Source organism: Mastigoproctus giganteus, chromosome 12 (assembly GCF_048544385.1).
Source record: "Mastigoproctus giganteus isolate SK-2022 chromosome 12, ASM4854438v1, whole genome shotgun sequence".
Taxonomy (NCBI): Eukaryota; Metazoa; Arthropoda; class Arachnida; order Uropygi; family Thelyphonidae; genus Mastigoproctus; species Mastigoproctus giganteus.
Genome location: NC_143586.1, coordinates 82,577,542 through 82,604,166, shown reverse-complemented (window position 1 = coordinate 82,604,166; position 26,625 = coordinate 82,577,542). Strand labels below are relative to the sequence as shown.

Sequence of the window (26,625 nt, the reverse complement as noted above, 5' to 3'; positions counted from 1 at the left end):
AGTAAGAAATAACTGCCAAATTTCTATTGATCCTATTTAATAAAATATAGAATGGCATCTGTTCACTGGGAGAAATGCTCCTGACTTGCTGTCAAAAACATTTCCAAAACTGTACCAGAAATAGGTCTGAATTCAGTTGGATATTTTCCCCACGACCTGGCTGAATCTGTTCTCATACTCAACGTTGCTATGAGGAATTATTAAAATGGCAATAATGACTTGGAATAACTTGATATATTTCATGTTTCCCTTGTGTGCTCAGTTCCCACACCAAGACCGATTGTACATTTAATTCACTCTTCTTTCATAATTGCTTTTGATAGTTTCTCAATATAAAATTACTGGATCTATTTCTTTGGGTTCAATGATATTGAGAAGTACTAGAAACTTTCTAAGATTTTTTTCTTGCTATGTATGAATTCTGTTTGCTTTTAATGGACATTCAACTGTCATATGGAAATACATTTTGACATTGAACCTAGGAATTCTTAAGAGAAAGTGCCCCGCCACCTTATTTCAATATTCTCTGACACAACACTACCATGAAGAATTATTAAAATGCCAAGAATAACACACTATATTTCATGCTCCCTTGTGCATTTGTCAATTCCTAGACTGTACATTAACTCTTTCTTCTTTCATAATAGCATCTTGTAGATTCTCTCAATGCAAGTGATATTCAAAACTTCTTTATCATCAGTGATATTATTATTATTAGCCATATGGTGCAAGGAAGCCTGAGACTTATGATGCACCAGCCAAAAAAAAAAAAAAAAAAAAAAATCACAAGTTACAGAGAGAGAGAGAGAGAGAGATGTGATTTATGTCCAAACTTGGTTCAAAAATCTTATTCTTTGAATACTTGATAACAAATTTGTCCTCAAAGTTGATGAGTATATTTGCTAGCTTCTCTAGATTAATTATATTATTAATTTCTGATAATCCACTTGAGCAACTTGCTATCTATGAATTCTGTTTGCTTGAAGCTAACTCACTTTCAGCTGCCATAAGGAAACACTTTTGTTTAAAGAATTCATGATAAAAAGTTGCTGGTTACAAACTAATCTGAAATTTACCAAATTTATTCATTGTCTCATACAGCTTCTCCTACAAGTGCATTACATAGCTGCAGTTGTAACACTTCAATGGATCCATCAGAATAAAAATTCATCTCGGGGGTAAATATGAAAAATTTGCACCGACTTTTTTTTCCTGCTAATAAACACCTTATAGCAAACTTAACTTGTCAAACCTGTTTTGAAGTTCAATATGCCCTGTCTCTGCAATTTTCACTTATTGGTTGTTTGTAATTTTGATTGACAAAGGAAGGCAACCTTTACTAATTTATCGACAGAGAAGGGAGGTGTTTTGCCTCATATTTCTAGACTGTCGGCAATGCAAATTAGGAAATGGAAATGTATAACTTATTTTCTTTGAAAATAAATCTTTGAAGATCTTTTATTAATCTTTATTGCTTTCTAAACTGAGACAAGGCATCATCCCTAGGCGATACTGTATGAACTGGAGAGGAAAACCTGCAGAATAAAGAGTCTTCCACCACTGAGTGAAAAATTATGGGAAAGCATTCTCTGGTGTTTATCAAGTGTCCATAGCCAAGTGGTCAGGAGTGGGAGTGCAGTAGCACATGCTCCTTGAGAAGACTGGGGTTCAAGCCCCTGACGGCTAAATACGGTCAATCTGCCAACCCACATTGGACCAGTGTGGCAGATTATGGTCCATTTCTCTCAACATGAATTCATGAGGAGGGTTCCACCACTGCAGTGGGTTGATAATGGCTGCAGTTTACCTTTTATATTACTTGACAAAATTACAAAATTTCAAAATAAAATTATGGCAGTGTGGCAGATTATGGTCCATTTCCCTCAACATTGCCTCAACATTCCCTCAACAATTCATGAGGAGGCTTCCACCACTGCAGTGGGTTGATAATGGCTGCAGTTTACCTTTTATATTACTTGACAAAATTACAAAATTGCAAAATAAAATTATGGCAAAAAATAAGATTTCAGAAAAAAAAAAGACAGAGATACTTTTGGTACCAGAACTAGCATAGCAATGAGTGAAAAATATGGATTTTTGACTCATTTTGACTCAATCCAAATATCCAGATTTAGATTCTCATTTAAATCTGGAGATTTGGCAGCCTTGCATTTTGTTTGTTTTATTGTTCTCAATAACAAAACAGAGAAAAATATTTCTAACCAACATTCAAAAGTTGCATTATCAGGTTTCAAAATGGAAGCATATATATATAGGGTGACCCAGCAGGAAAGGTCAATATTCCAGGAGGTGAAAGCATAGGTTATTTTAAGCAAAAAAGTTCATATAAACATGTGCCCTATCCCGAATGGTTTCCGAGATAGAGCTACTTTAATGTGCATTTGTTTTGAAATTGGCGTGCAATATTTTCCTTTCCTTCCATCAGACTGCGCCATTTGATTGTCAGTTCCCAGTTATCAGTTGATTATTGTGACTGTAGAAGTGAATCAGTGAGTAGCGTCAGTTGTTAGTTCTAATTGTAGAAGTATTTGCTAAAAATGCTGCACATTTTTACTAATGCTGAACATGCAGATATGCTGTATGTTTATGGCTTCTGCGATGGTAGGGCCCCTGCTGCTGTTGAAGAATACCCTTGGCACTTTCCTACACGTCGAATTCCGGATCATAAAGTGTTTTCCAAAGCTTTGCGTGAAACGGTATGCTTCCCAGTGCTCGTGTTTCATCTGAACGAGGACATCAAGAAAATGTGCAGGAATGGGAACACATTCTGAACATGGTTCATTCGGAAAAGTCCTACAATTAGCACGCAAAGACTTTCTGCATGTCTCGGTGTTTCACGAACACGTGTATGGCAAACACTACATGAAGAGAGCTTGTACCCATTTCACCCACAACGTGTGCAAAATCTTCATATAGGGGACAGTGCCACACATCTTGAATTTTGTCATTAGTTACATGCCAATCGTGAAGTGCCTCGACCAGTAATATTTACTGATGAAGCCACGTTTACCCGTAATGGAATCAACAACACGTGTAACACTCATATCGATGGTCGCACGAGAATCCACATGGTACAGTGGAAAAAATTTCCAAGTTCGTTTCTCAATCAATGTGTGGTGTGGTACGATCAATAACCTGTTGATAGGTCCCATTATTTTAGGACATCGAATGACAGGATACAATTACCTTCAACTTTTGCAAAATACATTAGGCGAACAACTAGAGGATGTTCCTTTGGCCACATGGTATGTTTTGTAATTTCAGCATGACGGGGGCCCTTCCCGTTCTACCAGATGTGTGAAGCAACATCTTGACCGAATTTTCCCTAATTGGTGGATTGGTCGTGGTGGTGCCAGTAATTGGCAACCAAGATCTCCAGGCATAACCCCATTAGATTTTTGTTTATGGGGTTGAATGAAGAGTGAAGTGTACAGAAGAAAGGTGGATAGAAGAGATGATCTGCTAGCTAGCATATTGGACGTTGTTGCTCATATAAAGGAACCTGAAAATACACTTAGACAAGCAACATGCCATGTTCTTATGAGAGTAGAAAAGTGCATTGAAGTTGATGGTGGCATTTTTGAAAATTTATTTTAAACTGTTCCAAATTTGACACTTGAAAAATAAATATTCAAATGCCTCTATCTCAGAAACCATTCAGGATAGGGCACATGTTTATAAGAACTTTTTTGCTTAAAATGACCTATCCTTTCACCTCCTGGGACACCCTGTATAATATGTAGAAAGTGTGGAGAAGATTTTTATTTAATCCTATTGAATCTATGGTATACATGAGATTAAACAAAAATTGTCTTCCCACTTTCTACATACTATATATATATACAGTGGAACTTCTCTATTACAAACTTCTATTTAACGAATTTCTCTATATTACGAATTTTTTTGCAAAACATTGCACTTTGAAACGAAATTACATGTAAAATTAACCCCATATAGCGAAGTGTTAGACTCTCTCTCTCTCTCTCTCTCTCTCTCTATAAGGAATTTTTAAAAAAATTAGTAAAAGCATTTTTGAAGATTTTCAAGCATTTACTGCTAAACAGCCACTCAAATATATGGCTTGCTTCCCTTTGAAATTGCGCATTAGCATCTGGAATTAATCATCCTTTTAGTGAATACTTGTGGCCATTGACGCCCGTAGGAGGATCTTTGTTTCATTTTTGCTATAGTTATAAAAGCAAATGGGTTTTCTTAAAAGTGGTCATAAACTTCACAATAAATAGGATAGCTTTGTAAATTGATGTTGGCTCAGCGGAAAACGAAATTTGCTGCGGTAAGCCTTTAGCGTGCTGTGGCAGCAATACATAGAATGCTACCATAGTTGGTTTTTAGTAACGCCTACCAAGTGACATTTGCTTCTCACCTCAACTGTACCGTGTGACCTTCCTGTCAATCATTATATGATATGTCCATTCTCATCCAACAGGACTCCCAGTAGACGGTTTTCATGATTTTTTTTTTTTTTTTTTTTAATTTTGTTTTTTTAGAACAATTTGTCATCAATCACATAGGCTATATACTCTTGTATTTTTTTTTTTTTTCCCTTCTTTTCTGAAAAGTACATTAACTAACTGTAAATTTTCTTTCGTGTATATATAAATGAAAGCTGTATATTTCTTCAAAGCGATTGATAGTAAAAGTCATGTGATACTGTTTAATTCGCAAGCGAACGTCACTGAGTAGGCGGTACTAACAATTCACTATAAGGCCAGCGCAGCGAAGTTTGCGGTGTGTGTATCAGCAAGAGTAATTTTTACATTTGCAGAAACAATGTTGAGGAGAAAGTGTTTAAGTATTAATGATAAAGCAAAGATTCTTCATGATGTTGACCAGGGTTTTAAGAAAAAAGATATTGCAGAGAAATATGGCATACCTGCAAGCAGCTTATCTACGATTTTAAAAAATCGATAATCAATTTTAAATGCAATTGAAGGAGGAGCAGACAAGAAGCAAATTAAGTATATACGAAGATGTTGATTAAGCTGTTCTAAAATGGGTGCAAATGATACGTGAAAAGAATAAAAGTCCATTAATTAAGCAACAAGCTCTGAAATTTGCACAGTCCCTAGGACATACAGAATTTAATGCGAGTACTGGGTGGCTAGATAAATTTAAGAAGTGCCACAGAATTGTGGAAAAGGTTATTTGTGGAGAAAGTGTTAATGTAAACGAAGAAGACTGCAACAGTTTGAGGACAATACCTTAAAGAAGATTTTGGAAGAATATGAACCAAAGGATGTTTTTAATGCTGACGAATTGGGTTTATTCTTTAAAGGTTTACCGAATAGAACACTTGCTTTTAAGGTTGATAAATATTTTGGCGGAAAACAAAGCAAAGAAAGAATCAGTGTGCTAGTTGGAGCAAATATGACAGGAAGTGAAAAATTAAGACTTTTAGTCATCGGAAAATCAAAAAACTCAAGATGTTTTAGAGGCACAAAATCATAATTTTAAAATTTTGAATATAATTATATTCAAAATTTTAAAATTAAATTGGTAAATTACCAAGTGTCTTTTCGCACGTTTGTTTGTTTGTTGTTTGGTTTTTAGGAGCATTAGCAACTAAGCCCATATTGCTCCGGGGATATGAGGTGGTCATTCCTTGACCTTTCCGCATCCTCCGTATTTGGTGGTGATGGGCTCGAACCTCGGTCTAATCAAGAAGCGTGTGCTACGCACTGCTGCTCCTTCCCACCTGGCTACAGAGGCGCCTCTTTTCGCACGTGTACCTATGCATGCAGAGCATGTCGGAAACAGAAGTAGGAGCATTACTGTCTTTTCATTATTTTGGTGGATGACCTCTGATGAAGACAAAAAAATTATGAAAGACACTTGCAATGTTATTTCCACCTTAATCGTTTGTTCAAAATCTTAAAATTTTTCAAAATTTATTTGGTATTGTTTCAATCGGTGCAAATCTTATCGTTTTATTTTCCTGTTCATTTCACCCCCCTTTATTTCACAACATATATCGTTCCCAGGGTATACCGTATATTCATCAGTTTTAAACTTTACATAAAGCTCATTAACATGTTCTACCTACAATATTTTATATATACATGTACACATTATGGCTGTAGGCTGTATTTTTTTGCTATAGCAGTGTCCCTGATCCATAAGTTATGTTATTGTAATTCAGACTTATCTAATTTTAAACTTAATTTTCCTCCCATATCATATAGCTTCTCTATATCATTATTCTTGACTATATATATATATATATATAATGAAGATTAAAAATGGAACATCCCAATAAAACAATCCTTTTCAGTCAGATTAGTACCCATTAAAGTTTGAACTGCACACCAATAAGGATAAGTGGTGTACGAATTGAGGATGCCAATAAATTGAACACAATATCATGCAAATGTCTTAACAAAAGCAAAAATCACTCCAAACATAACTGGAAAGTTCCCTGTATTCAGAAAATCCATTTATTTTAGAGGATTTTTTTTAATGAAATTTCCTGCTCCTGATTTATACTACATATACAAAAAAAAATATGAACACTGTTTATATTACATCTGAAATTGATAAAATCATGCATTTTTGAAGAGGACAGTATTTGAAATCTTAAATATGATTTTTAAAACCTCATTTGGGGTATTGAGTTTCGGATGAAAATGTGTACCTAAGTCTAAATTTGGCATAATGTTTCACAAAAGGTTTTTTTTTTTTATTCTTCACATAATGTGTTTTAAATCAATTTTTTTAAAACAATGTGGAAAAAAATAAATTATTTTGAGTTTTCTATAGTCAAGGCCCAGCAATAAATGTGTGATATCTGATTTATCAGAAATAAAAATGGATATAACTTACCTGAGAACCATAATCCAGCATGCCAGGTGAGTCCATCGGTTGTAATAAATGAGAGGGATAGTCAAACTGAAGAGAATCTATACCAACGTGATCAAAACCAGAGTCTAACCCAGGAAGACCTGAACTTCCTGAGACAATGCCTGGGGCGGTAGGCACAACCAGAGGTTCTCCCGTATGTTTTGGTAATTTTACATCATTTATTGTGTTCTTTACATCATCTTCACTAGGTGAAGGCTGCCTGCTTCCGGGTGTTCGACTGAAAAAAAATTATCAGAAAATTTGCTCCTTTATTCCAAATCTTTATCAAGTAAATAAATGATGGCATACTCTATACAGTATACTATAATTCATTATACATTAAATGAGTATACTAAATGAAATTTCAAATAAACCTCATTCACATCATTCGTTTCAATAACTTTATGCTTTTTCCCCCAAGTAAAACCATCCGCGGTTTTAATACCAGTGTAAACCATTCTAATGATAAATATTCTTCCTGCATCAAAGCAACAATCATTATAACACATGCTTTGTATATAATAAAAATATGGAAACAATGCCACTCCACACAGAAAATTAAGCACACTACACCCTCAGAATATTGTGAATTGATTTGTGTGCCCAACAAAAATGAAAAACTATAGCTGTTCTCATATCCGATAAAGTCCCATCTTCTTTAAGGTCTTCATATATATATATAGAGGTGACCCCCGCTTAACGCTGATAATTCGTTCAGGAAAAACAGAGCGCTAAGTAAATCAGCGCTAAGCGAGCGCTGTATTCCTGTAATGTAACATATGTATTTGTAAGTCAAAGTCTATACTACCGCAACTCACAAATAATAAACAGTAGTGAAAAGACGCCAAATGTTGGTCAAAATATTTAATCTTAAAAATCTGTACATATAAAATATTCTCCGTTACATATGTATATAATTATATGGTAAGTACCTACATTACATATCAAAATTAAACTTAAAATTGCCAATTAAAATTATGAATCTAATAATCCGATAGTCCTAGGCTATCAAGTTTTCGTATCTTTGGTCGATTTGGGTTGTGCTTTGGCCCTTTTCCTAGTAAACTAAAAGGGATTTTACTTTAAAATCCCCTGCAGCGTTACCACTCAACAATAAAGTCAACCAATCCTTTGCCGCTTTGAAGTGTGGCATGATTTTTTCTTCTTTCGATATGAAACTTCTTTTATTAGGCATTCATTTCCAAAAAAGTCCTGTTTCATCTATGTTAAAAACTTGTTGACAAGTATAATACCTCTCTTCAATAATTTTAAGAAGTTCTTTTTTCAAAGTTTCGGCACCTTCTTGATCTGGACTTATGGCTACTCCCTGAATTTTAGATCTATCGAACCAGCCTTTTAAAAGGTTCCACTTTTTTTTTTAGGTGAGCTTTCTTCAGATCGGCTGAAGGATCGGCTAATCGCTTTTTAATTTAATAATATTTAACTTAATGGATATTATCTTCAATAAAATTATTAGAAGTTTCTCCATTTCAATTATAACAGCCTGCCTAGCCATAACCAATTTAGTTGCTTGCAGTGGAACACCTGTCTTTCCCGCTGCTAAAATTAATTCTTTATTTTTTATAATTGTTCTTACATATGAATCTGCCAGTCTTAAATGATTCCACACATCCATTTGTTGAACGGAATTGATTCACTTCAAAACGTCTTTTTCTTACCTTGGTAGGCTCCGTAGTTCAGAGATTAACATTTTAAAAAATTATCAAGTATATTGCTTGTAATATTTGTATTACATGCATTTATCCGAAGTCTAGTCATCACTCAGTACAGTGTTTGGTAACATACCACGTCCAGACATTGTTGCTTTTATTCATCTTCAAAAATGTAAATGTATTGCATTAATTATTATACAATATTCAAGTTTACTGTCCATTACCTAACACTGTACTGAGTGATGACTAGACTTCGAATAAATGCATATAACACAAATATCGCAAGAAATATACTTCAAAAAATAAATCATTTTTTTAAATGTTGATCTTGGAACTACATTACAAGCCACAGTACTGCAATTAAATTAGCATGGAAGAAAATTTCTGAAGTCAGTGTGGTACACTTTTTAATGCTGTTTTGCTATTCATTTTCAAGCTATCGACTACATCAGATGAAACGTTTTCATTTAACATGCCAAAAATTTAATCTGTACACTGGTAAAAGAGCTATATAGTGAGTTGAGACAGTGTTAGAGTGTGATATGGGTTATAATATAAGAACAGCATTATATGGAATCAGGATAGAGCGAACTGATTTATAACGAGAGCCTGCTGTATATACATATATATCAGTAGAGTTATAATAATTAAGCAAGAGAAAGAGCTGACAGATGGTAAAGAGCACAAGGTGCCAAACTATTAGAGAAAGGACAGAAAGAGAGAGAAGTGTGGATGACAGGGTAAGAAGGCAAAAAAACATAAGTAATGCATTGAATTATAAGAAATTAAAGGCTAAATTAGAAATCCAATTAAATGGAATGAAGCTACAAAGGAAAAGTAAAAATAAATTATTAATATTAATTATCACAATGAAACAGCATGCATCAAACAATGGGGTGGAAAAATATTTTTGATGTTATGGAAATCTAAAAATGTGAGAAAGAAAAGACCAGTAATATAATAAAATATTTGACACATGCTATAAATAATTGATACGTAAAGCAAGTTATTCTTCGGGGGACTATACCTGATATGTATCAATAAACTGCATTTTTATGCTACATATAGCTATGGAAGACAAATATTCAAAAAGGAAACTCTGATAGCATGAGAGTAATATGCAAAACAGGAAAAAAATAAATAAATAAAAATGTATAATTATGAGAGAAAAACCGGCAAATTCTTCCAAAAAGTAGAGAGGGTAGTCCCAAAGCAGTGCTCATGACAAAATTAAGGTAAAATTAAATAAGCGGTATAATAAAATTTAAATTAAAATAACAAATCAATAATGTATGCAGTAATAAATGGATTTAAAGGGAGATTAAAGATGAATAAGATGAAACTGAAGGAAAAAGGCTGGTAAATCAGAACAGGCTTTATATGCAATATGACTAATAAGTTGAAGTGAAGATTGAGTATTAAAAAAAAAAAACCTTCAGAAAACCAGAAATAAGTAATAGCAAATGGTACTGAGAGAAATAAGTAATGACAAATGGTACTGTAAAGGAAAAAAGTGAAGTAAAAGAGGTGTAAAGTAATACATAAAAAGGAGGAAAATATAGCATAGAGACAATGATAGTAATAGCATCCATATTGTCCTCATGTTACAATAATAGCTCAGCGGGCAGTAAAATGGAGTATACAAAGCAAAAATATAAAGAAAAGAATTTTGGAATACTCAGGCAAGCTAAGAGTGTAATTTTAAATAAATAAGAACAAAGCCTGTTCTAATTTAGCAACCTGCTTTTTTGCTACAGATTCACCTTATTCATCTTTAATTTTCCTTCCAATCCACTTATTACGGCATACACTGACTTGTTATTATTTTAATTTAAATTTTATTATACTGCTTACGAACCCTGCATTGCGACTACTCTGCCTATCTTTGTGGAAAGATTGGCTGCTTTTATCCTCCTTATTTTATTTATATATATATATATATATATATATATATATATATATTTTTTTTTTTTTTTTTGCATATTATTTTAATGCTATCAGAGTTTCCTTTTTAAATATTTTTCTTCCATAGCACTACATGTAGACATAGAAATGCAGTTTACTGATACATGATCAGGTATAGCCCCCCCCCCCCAAGAATTACCTGCTTTACTTATCAATTATTTATAGCGTGCAAGGAATATTTTATATTTTATTGGTCTTTTCTTTCTCACATTTTACGTGAAAAAAAATTTTCCACCCCCATATTTTATGTATGCTATTTTATTGTAATCATCATCAGCCATTTTCAATCCACTGCAGGATGAAGGCCTCTCCAGCAACTTTCCAATTCCTTCAATTTTGTGCAATGGCCATCCATTTACTATCCACAACCTCATGAATTTCATCTGTCCATTTCCATCGTTGTCTTCCAGGTAACACTCTTATTTTCTTAGTCCATCTGTCATCATGTCTTTGAGCTATGGATATTTTAGTTTTCATAAGAATGTCTTTTACTTCAGTTTGCTTCCTAATCCATGTGTTTCTCTTCTTATCTAACAGTCTGATTCCCAATATAATTCGTTCCATTCTTCGCTGTATAGTTCTCTGCTTCTCTTCCATTCTTTAGGTGAGTGCCCAAGTTTCACTTCCATAAGTCATGGTGTGGTGTTTACATTGGTTCATTATTTTACATTTCAGACAAAATGAAATATTGCTCCTCAGTATGTGACTGTATTTCCTGAATGCTATACATCCAACATTTATTCTTCTCTTGACTTCCAGTCATTTATCATTATTACAGCTAATGACTTATCCCAGATAGGTATGCGACTCCACCTTTTCAATTATTGCTCCTTCAATCATTATATCCCTTTCTGTGGCATACTTGTTCATCATTACATTTGTTTTAGCCATATTCATCTTTAGTCCAAAATCCTTACTAACTGTGCATAACTCATTAAGATTTTCCTCTAATTCTTTGGGATCATGGATTATGACAACAACTTCATCTGCAAATCGTAAATGATTTAGGTACTCTCGATTCACATTGACTCCTTTCTGTGACCAGTCTTCTGAAAGCTTCGTCAAGGGCAGCAGTAAACAACTTTGGAGTTGTGTCTCCTTGTCCAACTCCTTTCTCAATTTTAAATTTGCCACTGTCTTTGTCTAGTCTAATAAAGGAGGTAGCACTCTCATATATTTTCTTCAAAATCATAAAATATGGGGTATCTATGCCTTGTCTTTCCAGTGCCCGAAACATTGCCTTAAGCTGTATGGAGTCAAATGCCTTTTCATAATCCACAAATGCCAAGCATAATGGTGTTTTATATTTATTTGCTTTCTCCATTAGCTGTGATATTATGTGAGGGTGATCCATAGTTGAGAATTCTGTCCTAAAGCCAGCTTGCTCTTTCAGTTGATTCTTATCAAGTATTCCTTCTATAATTTCAATTTCTGATTTATCTCCTTTCTTAAGCAGCAAAACCATGATTGCTTTATTCCATTCCTTAGGTATCACACCTTTTTTAATGCATTTTGTTAAGAGTCTTGGCAGTTTTAGTGTAATGTCTCTTCCTCCCAATTTTAACAACTCTGCAGTAACTTCATCTTCTGCCTTTCTGATTCTACATTTTCTTCAAAGCATGTTCTACTCATCAGGAAAGATATTGGGTATGTCGTATAGGTTACTAATTTGCGATCCATCTTTCCCACTGCTCGCATCATTCCCTTGCTCCTTGTATAATTCTCAATAGTAGTCTTTTGCTATTTGAATTATGCCTTCTCTGCTATTTATAAGTACACCACTATTCTTCAGTTTCAGTATCATTTGTCTTTCTGTAATACTGCTCACGGCTGCTGATTTAAATCCTTTGTTTTCCCTTAATGCTTGTTCTACTTTTCTTGTGTTAAATCTTCTTATGTCCTCTCTGAGACACTTTCTAATGGCTTTGCAGAACTCAGTATACTCAAGTTTCTCCTTGTCAGTGTTTATCTTGCTCTTCATTTCATGTCTTTGATTCATCATGACAAGTGTTTCTGCCGACCGGGCTAGCCGAGTGGGTAAAGTACCTGCCCGGCAACCCAAAGGTCGCGGGTTCGATTCCCGCCTCGGGCTTGGATCAAAGTACTGCAAAAACCTTGGGATGTGCAATATGGCCACAGAAGCCGATGCGCCAACAACTACCAAATCAAAAAAAAAAAAAAAAACAAGTGTTTCTTGACTTTTTTTTCTTCTTGGGATTTATTTTTAACTATAGGTTTCTTGGGCTTTATCACTTTCAGAAAGTTGTAATATTCCTCGTCGATACCTTGGTTCTCAGCAGTCTGCAGAAGCTCAAACTTGTTCTTAAGTTCCAGTACCTACTGCTTTTTCTCCTCTTCTGTTATCTCAAAGACCTTCGTATTTATTGTAATCACTAATGTTAATTTATTTTTAACTATAGGTTTCTTGGGCTTTATCACTTTCAGAAAGTTGTAATATTCCTCGTCGATACCTTGGTTCTCAGCAGTCTGCAGAAGCTCAAACTTGTTCTTAAGTTCCAGTACCTACTGCTTTTTCTCCTCTTCTGTTATCTCAAAGACCTTCGTATTTATTGTAATCATTAATGTTAATCATTTATTTTTACTTTTTATTTGTAGATTCATTTCAACTAATTGACCTTTAATTAGATGCTTTAATTCAGCCTTTAATTTCTCATAATTCAATGCATCACTCAGATATTTCACCTTCCTTCCCTGACATCCACCTTTAACACTTCTCTTTCTTTCTATCCTTTCCCTACTAGCTTGGCACCTTGTGCGCTTTACATTTCCATCTGTCAGTTCTTTCTCTCGCTTAATTATTATAACTCTACTTATGTACTTTTGTATTCTTTGTTGCTGCTTCGTGCACTTAGGTACAATTGCCATATAGTTTTTATACTGTAAATAAATGCAGTTGAACCCGTTTATAACGAGCCCACTTACAATGAGTAAACTGAGATATTTTGTTTGGTCTCATCTAAAAACATAGCATTTGGTTCGCATACAATGAGCACATCCTAGATATAATGAGGGAAGATACCGCTATGTACACCAAACCAAGTGCTTCTTGTTATCCTTTACAAATGAGACAGAAGTTCCTACTTGTCCTTCAAAAGAAATTTTACAAAACTGCCTGTGAAACCGCTGTCTAGAACAATCAAAATCAAAGTAGCGAATGCTTCTAAGCTCTCTAGAGGTCTGCTTTTACTTACTCTGCAGCAATTAGCTATTGGTCATCGGCAAATCAATCAGCAAGCTATAAAACACTCCCACTCCTTTTCTGATGACCAATTGCTAGCCGCTGCCGAATAGATAAAAGCAGACCCCTGGACATTGGCACTAAATCGAGGTACTTCAAACAATAAGAACTACCTGTAGTAATTATTTTGGCATTAGGAAATCAAAGAATTATGACATTATTTTCTCTAGAGAAAAAAGGGAATATTAAAATATATTTGTACATGTGAAAAATATATAGGGATTTCTCAGCTATGCAAAGTACAAGTTAATAATAATTACTAGAAATAAAATTTGCCTCATTTACAATAATTAACTAGTATATTAAAAAACATGAGCTATTCATTACAGGATTTTATAATATTAATAAAAATATATTAAAATTAACTTTTTTCAAAGTACTGCCTATTTAAAACTGTAATGAATGCAGAAAGGTGTTTGAAGCACAAAAGTAAATGATTTTTCTTTTGAATTAGAAGTCCTGTTCTCACATATGAGACAAGCAAGAGGAATTCTTAAAAATGGTGGGAAACAGTGGTTGGGAATTCCCTGAGTCACTTTCTTAATTACGTGGCCATAAAATTATTTTCATGATGGTTTGAAAAATATCACTTGACTACTATCCCATAAATAAAAAGACAATGTAGACTGGTATTCGGGTTTGGCGTTAAATCGGGTTTGTATGCAATGGAATATTGTACATTTAGTAATTCACAGGTATGGCAGCTTGCGAGGGGTGGCAATTACCAAGGGATTGGCCTATTAGCATTTATTGGGTAGATCAGTTAACACATATTCATTGGTGTTTTACAGGTGGTAGGGCTATATACGGGGAGAGGGGGGCATTATATCAAGGTGTAACTGAATGCCAATTCATCGTTATTTTCGTCTTAAAAATGCAATTCTTGAGGAAGTTATTGTTCAGCGATACCATATATGGTAAAGCAGATAATTTTTGTTGCAGCTGCTTCAATTTCATATAATAACGTTGGACTATACTTTGGTTTCAAAATCTTTTTGAAGTAGATGAGCTAGTCACAAATCACATTTTATTTTGAATGTATTCTGAATTATCCATACTAAAAGATATGCAAAACCTGTATTGTTAGTCATGAATGGCAGCTACTTTGAAATGTATTGCATTTCAAATAATCTGATATTGAATTAATGAGGCTATAGTGCATATGCTAAAGCACCTGGTGGTTTAGCATTTAAAGACAGTGGAAGTCTTTTACTGAGAGGTTTTACTATATGATCGATCTGCTGCTAACAGAAAATCTTCAACATCACCTATGAAGTTAGCTGTGGACAGCATCAGTAAACCTAGTAACAAAATGTTCTTAAATGAGGCCTTGGTTTTGAAAATCATATTACAGTTACTAGTACTAATGCTAACAAGTACCACTACTAATACTAATATAAAATAACAACATTAATAATGCAGTACTATAATATAATATTAATAGAATACTAACACTAGGTGGTAGATGACTCTCATCAACCAGTGCAATACCACCACTTTGCTTAATGGAGGCTTGAAGTGGTGAAACCCATCTTTAGCCTTCAGAGCAAAGTTTCTCGTCTTCCCCCTCCCCCTCACCAAGTACCATAGGTTGTGATGCCTTTTGTCTTTGGGGCTTTCATAAAAAAAAAAAAAAAAAAAAAATTCTCAATGGACTCTGGAAGAAAACCTTTTGCATGACAAAGTCTCCCAGAGCCCATTGAGAGTGTCTGCCTTCCAAGTGCAGTACAAGGTTTGCATTACTACCTGGCAAAGGGGTAGCATGCAAAAACAAAAGTCACATAGAAATGTCTCCCTTGCAATAATAAAAACTAGAGTACAACTGATAAGCACACCATTTTAAAGCACAGAGATATGTGTATCACAGAATGATAAAAAAAAAAATAAAAGAGAGAGAGAGAGAGAAGCCACTTCACAAACTCTGCTGGAGCATGGATATGCTGAACACCATCACATGTTTGAATGGATCAACTATGTAACCTCTGACAGTGGAGTTTCTCAAGAAACTTGTGATATCTATTACAGAATTTGTAATAGATCATGCCTCCAACGATGGTTGGAATTCGTATGATATTAGATGTGTTCTTTATTATGTGTTGGTTCTACATAAATGTACTCACAGTGCAATTTCACTGTTATTGCGTATGATAATAAATATGGAGCAGCAGACAAAGAAAAATTATACTCCCCTATCCAAGACTGGCTAATGACAGTTAAACGTTCAAATTGCTCTCTCATTTTATGCAAGAGAGAATACACATACCTGTTTCTTTCCAACAGTCAAGATTAATTTATCTTAATCTTGATGAAATAATAAAAAAATATGCATCTGAATATATATGCAGGAATTAACCAAGGTACATATTTTATACCACACTGCATTGGAGCTTCTCAAAGCAGTCTTATCAAGGCCAGGTTATAGGCCAATAAATTGCTAAACAGTGGACAAATCCCCATTTTAAAAAAAAAAGTTATATTTTATTTAACAAACTTCAAAAACAGCAACTACAGAAGAGGCAAAAATTCCTTAACAAGCTGTGTGTGTTCTTCCATGGTTTTAAAAACTTTTCTTTCATATCTAAATGTAATGTAGTGTAAAATAAGCAAAATTAATCAAATGGTGTCAAATGACTCACTTGAATCCTTTATCATCATCAAGTCCATTTTGTAAGATACCATTTGCTTGAATAACTCCACCAGCGGAGTCTGTTTCCTTTACTTTGGATTCACTATCATATGTTTTACCTTTCTTTACTTTCTCAGATGGATCAGAATTCTTGAAATAAGAAAAGCTCATAAGAAACATAAATTTTTACCACATTTCATTAAACCAATAAAATTTTTATCACTGAATATAAGTCTATGAAAGGATATGTAAAAGAAAAACAATGAATATTTACTACATAAAAAGTATATAGAATGAATTAGTAATAAAACAGGTAGAACATATTTAGGAAAAGTTTTCAAAAAACTGGATTATTTTAAGAATTAAATAAACTAATATAAGCAAATAAACATACAGGCACTCCCCGGCTTATGTAATACTCGATTACAGAAATTCAACTTTACTTAAGTTTTTGTCAGCCAGTGAAAACTTAAAATCATGGAAACATATTTTGCATCCCATAGGAATAAATGGAGGTATTATGAAAATATCATAATGTGAACCCAATAACACACTGGTGGTTTTTTTTTTTTTTTTTTTTTTGTTTTTTTTGTAATTTGTCAAGTCCTTGGAAGTTGAAAATTTCGTTATATTATTAAGCTATTTATCTCTCTAAATGGTCATTTTTATAATGGAAATTGCACTAAACTTTCATCATTATCATATGTTCCATTATAAGAATCAATTTTGAATGTTTTTCGCGATATTTTTCTAAAACACATTTCTGGGGGTCAGGGCCATAAAACAATTTGCACTTTGTTGATTTATTGGGCTTTTCTGTTAGCATGATCTAGTATAAATGGGTAATAAACTCAATCTTATTGCATTTGCGATAATGCCAATAACTGGAATTCTGTGGGTTTTTACGTTACAGTATTATGAAGAAATGTGTTCCCCTTCACCAAAATCTTCAATCATATAAAAAACAAATTTTCAGAATCTTCTCTTCATTCCTATTTACTTATTACAATGGTGAAGAGAAAGTGACCAACAGAAAGTGTAAGTGGCGGTAGGGCTAGGAAACGAAATAAAATTCATTTAGAAATGAAGAAATGATTAAGTACGAAGCAGGACAAAGTTTGTCATCTATTCCACGGGAATTGGGTCTCGCTGCTTCAACTGTCCTTTAATAGAATACTATTAAAGGACAGTGTAATAGTAGTAGAAGTAATGGAGGCATGTGATGCAAGAAAACATAGCTCATGTATTATCAACCAATAAAAAAAAAAAAAAAACCAATTTCACACATCCATTCCCTCTAAAAGTTTGTCCAGTTCTTCCTTGAATGTATTTAAGCTATGAAATTCCATGACAGATGGAAGCTTGTTCCAGCAATTAACCACCCTCTGGCTAAAGGCAAATTTCAGCACATGTATTCTACAACTGTCTTTTCTCAATTTGAATTTATGCCCCCCTCAGGTCTGTAATCTGAGCAAGCGGAACAACCCACCAAATTCAGCTTGCTCAACCCATTCAAGGCCTTATACACCTAAATCAGATCACCTCACAGGTGCCTAGTCTCCAGCCGCTGCAATTTGCAGAATTTAAGCCTTACTTGGTAAGAGGACCCTTCGTTACCCTCAACAATCTTGTTGCTCTTCTCTGTATATGCTCAAGCAACTCAACATCCTTCCTAAAATGAGGCCTCCAGACCTCATTTTAGGAAGGACTCAAGGTGTGGCCTGACCATTGCCTTATACAAAGGGATAATCACCTCCTTTTCCCCACTAGCAAAATTCCTGTATAAATTGACAATGCTCCTCTGGCAGCCGTCTACATTGCTCAGAAAACTTCATATCTGACTGCACAATTACTCCCAGATCTTTTTCATTAAAGGATCAACGCATTTAAGATCAACAGTGATCCCAAAACAGTGTTCAGGTGCTATATCAAAGATGGAAAAGCTATTAATAATATGGATGGAAAATCAGATTCAGAAGCAAGTGCCCCTGAGTCTAATGACTATTCAAGTAAAATCAAGTATTCATGAAAATATTAAGGATAAGTACAGCGATCCCCAACCAAGTTCGTGGCAAGCAATGGGCGGTTTAACAGGATCAAGCATTGCACTGGTTTCCAAAACATTAAAGTACATGGTGAAGTTGCCAGTGCCAATTCTGCAGCTGCAGAGAAATATTTCGATGTGGGGGGGGCTTCTAAATCTCTACAGCCCTGCAGCGGCATACTTATCAGCTGGAGAGTTAATTCTCGCAACAATGCTCAAAATGTAAAACTTGCTGATGTTATACCTGTCTCCTCTCTCTTTCTGTAATTTTAAAATTTTTGAAATTTTGTACATGGTTGTAAGTTTTCCTGTGCAGAAGATAAAGAAATTGAATAAACAATTCTATTTACATGTTCGTCTGGCGCTTCTTTTTTTTTGCTTCAATCAAATTCAGTACGCATAATTGCGAGTGCTGCATAAGCATTTATGAAAATTCCAACTTATGTAGAGTTCCACAGAAAGCAATCCTTATGTAAGTAGTCGGGGAGTGGCTGTACTAAATAAAAACAAATTACATAATTTAAAAAATTATTTACTTGTATACATATCATTATAGGTAAAAATTTTATCCCTTTCATATTCAGTATAGTCGCCTGTAGCCAGAAGAGTTTAAACTTCACTTTTAACTACTTAAAGTACCTGACACACAAGCATCACAGTTAACAATGGGCCATGCATTTTTTGTGCCGATGTATGAAACCAAACTTGAGTGCATTAGTGGTCAAGTACATTGCCCATACACAAAACAGTACACAAAATTCAGCAATAGTATAATATTTTTGCCGCATTATCATATACAGTAGAATCTCATTAATACAAAGTTCTAGAAACCTAGATTTTCATAGTTTGTAATAATGAGCTATATATTAACAAGGTCTGTCAAAAGTTCTAAAGCTATACAGAAAGATCCTCCCCCCTCCAAGTATCAACAAAATCGAAAATATGAACATGAATTGCAAAAAAAGGAATGTTAAACATTCATATTTGTCCAGTCCATACAAAGTTCTAGAAACCTAGATTTTCATAGTTTGTAATAATGAGCTATACATTAACAAGGTCTGTCAAAAGTTCTAAAGCTATACAGGAAGTCCCCCCCCCCCCAAGTATCCACAAAATCGAAAATATGAACACGAATTGCAAAAAAAGGAATGTTAAACATTCATAAATACTGCATTTCAAACTACACGTGTAGCTATACAATACAGTGTACCCCCACTTTACGATATTAATCCGTTCCAGAGACACCATCGTATCGTGAAAATATCGTACGATCCAATAACACAATATTTGGTAATTCGTTCCAATAGCTTGGGAGTTGAAAATTTTGCTATATAACTAAGCTATTTATCTCTCTAAAAGGTCATTTTATGATGTAAATTGTATTAGTTACCAATTCAAATCATTAAAACGGACTACGCTTTCATCGTTATCACATGTTCTGTTATAAGAATCAATTTTGAACGCTTTTGTGATATTTTTCTAAAACACATTTTTGGAGGTCACTACCATAAAACAATTTGCACTTTCCAGTTTATTGGGCTTTTCTGTTAGTGCAAGCAATTATTAATGGGTAGTAAACTCAATGTTATTGCATTTACGAAAATACCCATAGCTGGAATTGTTAGAGTTTTTACGTTATTACAGTGAAATGTGTTTCCCCCTCGCTGCAATCTTCAATTATATAAAAAAAAACAAATAAATTTTCAGAATCTTCTCATCATCCCCCTTTTTTTTTTTTTTTTTAAACCTTCATAAACTTGTTACTCCACACAAATCGTATCAATTGAAATCTCACTTGCACGTATCGTGTTAGTTGCAATTTGTGCATGCCGTTAAAAAATGCTTATGCAAGCTATCTTGAAATTTATAAAGAGAATATTATTTTGAAAAAATAATGCATTTCTGAAGAAGATGACCCATTGTGCAACAAACCAACAAGTGCCGAGCCAATTAGTGATCAACAAGTGTGCACTTAGTCGATGATGATGAAGAATAAACATTCTTTAACATTTGTAAGTCAAATAATTTCTGCATTATTATAATTTGCTTGATTTTACAGGCTATGTTTTCACTTCTTTGATAAATAAATCATTGTTTAAACAAACTAATTAGCTTACTAATTTCATTGTTGAGAATGTAACCCCTAAATAAATTCCCGCTTTATAAGCGCTTGCTAGGAACAAATTAACTCGTAAAGTCGGGAACTACCTGTACGTGTGTGTGTGGGGGGGGGGGGACATACCTAACAAGAATGAGAAATGCAAAAACAAATAAAATAAAATAAAAACAGTAAAAATAAAAACTAAGGGCAATAGTAAATGTCTTATTAACAATAAGAAGCTACATTTTTCTTTATTTTTATTTATTTAGAAAGACAACCTTTTTTATTTATTTATAAAACAAAGAAAAAAGAAATAATTGAAATAAACATAGTATATTTAATTTAATAAAATTAAATATTCATTTCAGTTTAATTTCATTCTGTATATGAATTATACACAGAAGAATTAAATTAAAAGAAAGAATCTAATTTCATTTGCACACTGTCATATATTTCATATCACTTAATTATAGCAGATATTTGTCAATAATTGTTTTCATCAATGTCTGCAGACTAACATTCTGCGTATGTTCAAACCATTTTGGGCATTTTTTAGAATGCTACAGTGAGAACATCTTCGCGTTCACAATGGGTAACAAAAAAATTCATTTTTATTTGTGCTCAGCAGCTCTTCTGGTATTGGTATGCTGTGGTACCAATTTCACCATTCACCTTAATGAACTAATCAATTTCACCAATAAAATCCATAAGCTCCACCAGTCCCCCATTCCTTAATGTTGCTATCACATTCATTTTCAGGACCATGTTTTTCGATGACATTCTTTTCAAAGCCACTCTTTGAAGCAGCTGATTATTACACTTGATGCAATACTGTCTCCTGCGATCACAACAGGCATCCAAGATATTCCACTTTGGCTATAATTTGTTCCTAACTTCTCGTGGTGTGGATCAGGTACTTTATCAGGCAGGATCTATATACTCTCTTGGGGTTATAAGAGATTCCTTAATCCAGTGGTTGCATAAAACTAGAGGTACTGGTAGATAAAAATGACTGTTGTATATTTGTCAACTTAAGTACCTCAGCTGAATCCCTCTGTCCACTATCAATAACCAAGGATGAAAATTTTAACTAAAAGTCAAGCACTTTAATTGGCCTCATAATTACAAGGAAGTTGGTTAACTCCTAAAATGCCTTGGCTTGGAAAATTTCCCAAGCAAAAGTGGATGTAGTTTTCTCCTCTGGCATCAAGTTTTATTTATTTTATTATTGTTGGTTTTTTTTTTTTTTTTTTAAATGTAGAAAATTATAGATTATACTTGTCTTGACAAGATTAAAAATATCACTTGTCTTATGTTTTTCAAGAATGGACTGTAAAGAACACAACCAATCTGTTCCTCTTTCTTTGTCAAATTATCCTGCCTTGCCACAAAACAATATTATTCCTGACCTTAAATCTTTGAAACCAGCCACTGCTGCATTTGAAGTCATTAATTCTTTGTTAACTCATTAACTCAGATAATCACCCATATCTCAGAAAATCAGACAAAATACTTGTAAATCAGATGCATAAATTTGTTAGTATCTGAACTTTCCAATTCAGATAACAGTGATCCAAGAAGGAAAATCATTGCTCAGAGGATTCCTTTAGTAGCTAGATATGTCATTCCAGTTCAAAATTGAGGCATAAAAAAAAAAATTGACTTGTCCTCCACAACCCAGCCTTTGAGAACTGCGAGTACAGTCAATCCTCACATAACACGGTATGTGTTCCTAGAAACCCTCGTGCAATGCAAAATTATGCAATATAAATAACAGGCCTTATGGGAAAAACAGGGTCAGGTGCCGACCACCCAAGACTGAACACACATTTGTAACCCAAACATTACCAAACACAATAAATAATATGTATTTTATTATGTAATAAAATACTGCAAATGCTTTTGTTCTTTCGTAATCAAACTTGTTCCTGATTTCTTCTTCGTTTGATCTTCTATCCAAACAGATAACAGATGTTCCATCTCTTCCAATTCTTTGTGTCTTGATTTAATGGATTGTTACACTTTGAGTTGTTCCTGCTATGAAAGTTGCTTTTTATTTTCTCTGCATTCTTTCTAATTGTTCTCAGCATTGCTTCATTTAAACCTGTAGCATGCACAATATCATGTTCTTTCATTTTTCTCAAAGCTTTTCACAATTTCGTATTTTTCCTCTATCGATATTGCTTTTCTTTATCGCTCCGAACCTGTGGTATCTTCACCAGAACGCTTCCTTTTCACACTTTTTTCAAATATTTTTCATTTTTAGGAAAAATGACCACAATTACAGTATAAAAAGAACAAAACTGAGGAGGCAAGCTTGATACACAAAAATAAAGCAGTGCATGTGTATAAACTGAATAAACAATGCAATAAAGGCAAAAACAGGCTAAAACAAAAAAAATAAAGGCTATCACCTCAGCTCACATTTTACTAAAGCACATTTCTGGATGTCACTATCATAAAACAATAAAAATAATTTGCAGTTTCTGGTTTATGGGGTGTCATTGCTAGTGAAAACTATAGAATCCTCTAACAGGAACACCCAATGTAAACACTGGGTGTCCGATTAAATGCGATTGAATTGAATTTGCAATAATACTGATAGCTGTAATTCTGTGGGTTTTTATGTCATTATGGTGAAATGTATTTCCCCTTCCATGAAATCTTCAGTCATATAAAAAATATAAATAAAGTTTCAGAATCTTCTCTTCATTCCTATTGTGTTGCATTCAGCTGGGGGTATTTCCTGCATTCGACTGCTGTTTCTTGTAAACACAAAGGTGAATCGTGCATAAGTGAATTCAGTTCATGTTATATATGACATCATTCCTCTATTTATAAATCGTGTATGATTGAATTTGTGTAGTTTGGGGTTTTTTTTGGGTTTTTTTTTTTTTTTTTTAGGAGCATTAGCAACTAAGGCCATATTGCTCCGGGATATGCGGTGGTCATTCCCTTGACCTTTCCGCATCCTCCGTATTTGGTGGTGACGGGCTCGAACCCCGGTCTAATCAAGAAGCGTGTGCTACGCACTGCTGCTCCTTCCCACCCGGCTACGGAGGCGCCAATTTGTGTAGTGCAAACACATGTTATATGGGGACTGACTGCAATGATACTAATATCAACTTAAGGAGGGTTTCAGTGATTTACAGAAGAGAGATGGTTCAATGTATCAGCAATATGTGACTTTAATATTTTACGGTAAATTTATGCATTATATTTTATCCCCCTTCCCCGTTTTCATGTGAATAGGAGTATTTAGAAAGTAGTATCTTTTCTGTTTGTTTATTTATTTTTGCTGGTAAATAAATGGAAATTTCAGAAAATGATGGATGCTCATCTAATTTTCAAAGCTATTTTCATAATACCATCTGTCAAAAACATGTTTAGTATTATTTGGAAACTAAGAAATATGGTTGAAATGATCTTCAAAAATGTAGATCTGTACACTGTTTAATATGTGAACTTTGAAGAGTAAATGTACATACTTCCTCTGTGCCCATACATGAAAAAAAGTGGCTCAATCAGATCACTGTTGAAAGGATTAATGCAAGCTTTTCATTCCGCTCATAACACTATCCTAAACAAAGAATATCTCAAAAAGGGTATACATACTTTGTTCATCAATAAATTCTGTGTTTGTATATTTAATGCTAATCCAATAATTTAGTTAGATAGTATATACCATGTATACACACTTTGAAAATCCATATATTTTTTTTCTAGTTAAAAGTTTGTGCCTAAAATGGAGAACTAACAACTTCCATTTGAGTACACATAAATTTGTATTGAAGTAGTACGGAAAATTTGAAAATCTATATGAAGTCCAAAGACAGTAGAGACAGGAATTTGCAACAGAACCTCCAATGCAAGTGACTATTACAGAATTAAATTAAAAGAAATAAATCTGAAGCCAATGGTACTGTGAAAGATAGGTAAAAAAAAAAAAAAAAAAAAACCCAGTCTGGAAGACCTCAGACACTGATGAACCCTGAAACGTCAACTGTGGTCTTACAACAATTTTTGCAATCACCAAGAAAATCCATAAGGCAAGGTGCTTGTAAAACAGGAATCAGCAAGGCAAGTGTTGATTGAATTTTAAAATGTGCAAGGTGGAAATGTTATATTCCTTGAACAAAAATGATTCCAATCACTGAATTGAGTTTTGTGAGTGGTTTCAGATAAAAATTAACAGGAGGCACAGTTTGTTAACAAGATTCTTTGGTCTGATGAAGCTACATTTAAATTAAATGGCACTTTCAATCACCACAACTGCACATACTGGTCTATCAATAATCTGCACATTCATGTGTAACAATATGTAAATTTACCAGGGATCACAGTATGGTGTGGTTTGTCATCCAAGGGTTAGGTATGACCATTTATTTTGACAGAACAGTTACTGAAGAACAGTTACCTCAACATGCTTCAGACTTCAATTATGTCCACAATGCATCAGCTGTATGAGGACAAAGACTTTTATTTAAAAAAAAAAAAAAAGATGGGGCACCTCCACATTTTTTTCATGATGTCAGATTCTATCTTAATGAAACTTTTCTAAACAGATGGACCAGATGAAGAGGTAGTATTGAATACCCTTCATGTTCACTTGATTTAACACCACTTTTATTTGTGGGGTTACCTTAAAGATGAAGTATATGCCACAAAACCTTCAACAATGGAGATATAAGGTTATTGAAGAAAAATGTGCAATGATCTCTAGAGAGAGACACTGATGGATTGGAACATTTGAGATGATCTGCCATATATCTAAATATTTGCTAAATGTAACTAAATTAGTAAGAAAATTCAGCAGTCTTGTTCCCCCCACCCCCCGGACATGGTGGCCACTCAAGTCTGTCACTGCCATGGCTGCACTGCATGAATACGGCTTTGAAATCTTGGATCATCCCACATATTTACTGAGGTCCAGCACCATTGGACTTTCACCTAATTTTTTATTTGAAAAATACCTAGCTAGCATCCATTTTTACACTGACATCTATTATATGTGTGGCCGACCGGGCTAGCCGAGTGGGTAAAGTAACTGCCCGGCAACCCAAAGGTCGCGGGTTCGATTCCCGCCTCGGGCTTGGATCAAAGTACTGCAAAAACCTTGGGAGGTGCAATATGGCCACAGAAGCCGATGCGCCAACAACTACCAAATCAAAAAAAAAAAAAAAAAAAATTATATGTGTGGGCAGCTCCTAGAACATAAGTTCAACTCCATTTGGTTACTTTGTACTTTTTTAACAGACTATCAAGGTAAGGCCAGAGTGTGTAGTGAAAAAAAATAAAAATATTTTAAATAATCTTAGAATAAAAATTTATTCTAAGGTTGTGTGTCACAATCTTAGAATAAATAGCAGATTGGAGTCTCTTACTATCAGTAGTGACAATGGATGCAATGAAGCAAGTTTAAGCAATGTCAGTGGGGAAGACCTACCCACCTCTTATCCATTTCCCTCTAATAATATGTCTTACCTTCTTACATTTCTTTAAACTATCCACTTCCACAACACAAGAAGGGAGGGAGTTTCTTCCACTAACCAATCACTCTCTATCTGAAAGCAAATTTTAACATCTGTTATGCATCCATCCATTTTTCATAAATTTATGTCCCATGATGTGCACTATCAGAATAAGTAAGAATGTCATCAGCATTTAGTTTTATTTAATCCGCTTAAAGTCATAAAAACTTTATCATGTTACCTCATAGGTGTCTAGTGTCCAAGTTCTACAATTTTCAGAACTACGATCTTTATTGTGTCCTTAACTAATCCTACTGTTCTTCTCTACAGCCATTCCAATAGATCCACATCCTTCATAAAGTAAGGTTTCCAGAGCTCTTTCTGGCATTCAAGGTACAGTCTAACCCTTCCCTTATACAATGGAATAACTACCTCTTTGTCCCTAATGGCAGAATTCCTGAATATCACTGACAACCTTATGAGCTGTCCTAGAAGTCTCTCTGCATTTCTCTGGGAACTCCATGTTATTAGAGTGTACAATTAACCCCATGTCTCGTTCATTGTCCAGTTTGAGTATGGTACCACCCAAATGGTATGTTTATTCTCA

General features: G+C 34.1%; 1 protein-coding gene across 1 annotated transcript in view; it reads right to left on the bottom strand.

Moving 5' to 3' along the window:
- pum (pumilio) overlaps nucleotides 1-26,625 on the bottom strand; it is a 415,697-nt gene that overhangs the window by 172,766 nt on the left and 216,306 nt on the right. The window contains exons 6-7 of the mRNA XM_090386283.1: nucleotides 16,413-16,552; nucleotides 6,862-7,117 (exon numbers count right to left, since the gene is read on the bottom strand). Of these exons, the coding sequence (XP_090242409.1) occupies nucleotides 6,862-7,117; nucleotides 16,413-16,552 (396 nt within the window). The remainder of the gene's footprint in view (nucleotides 1-6,861; nucleotides 7,118-16,412; nucleotides 16,553-26,625) is intronic.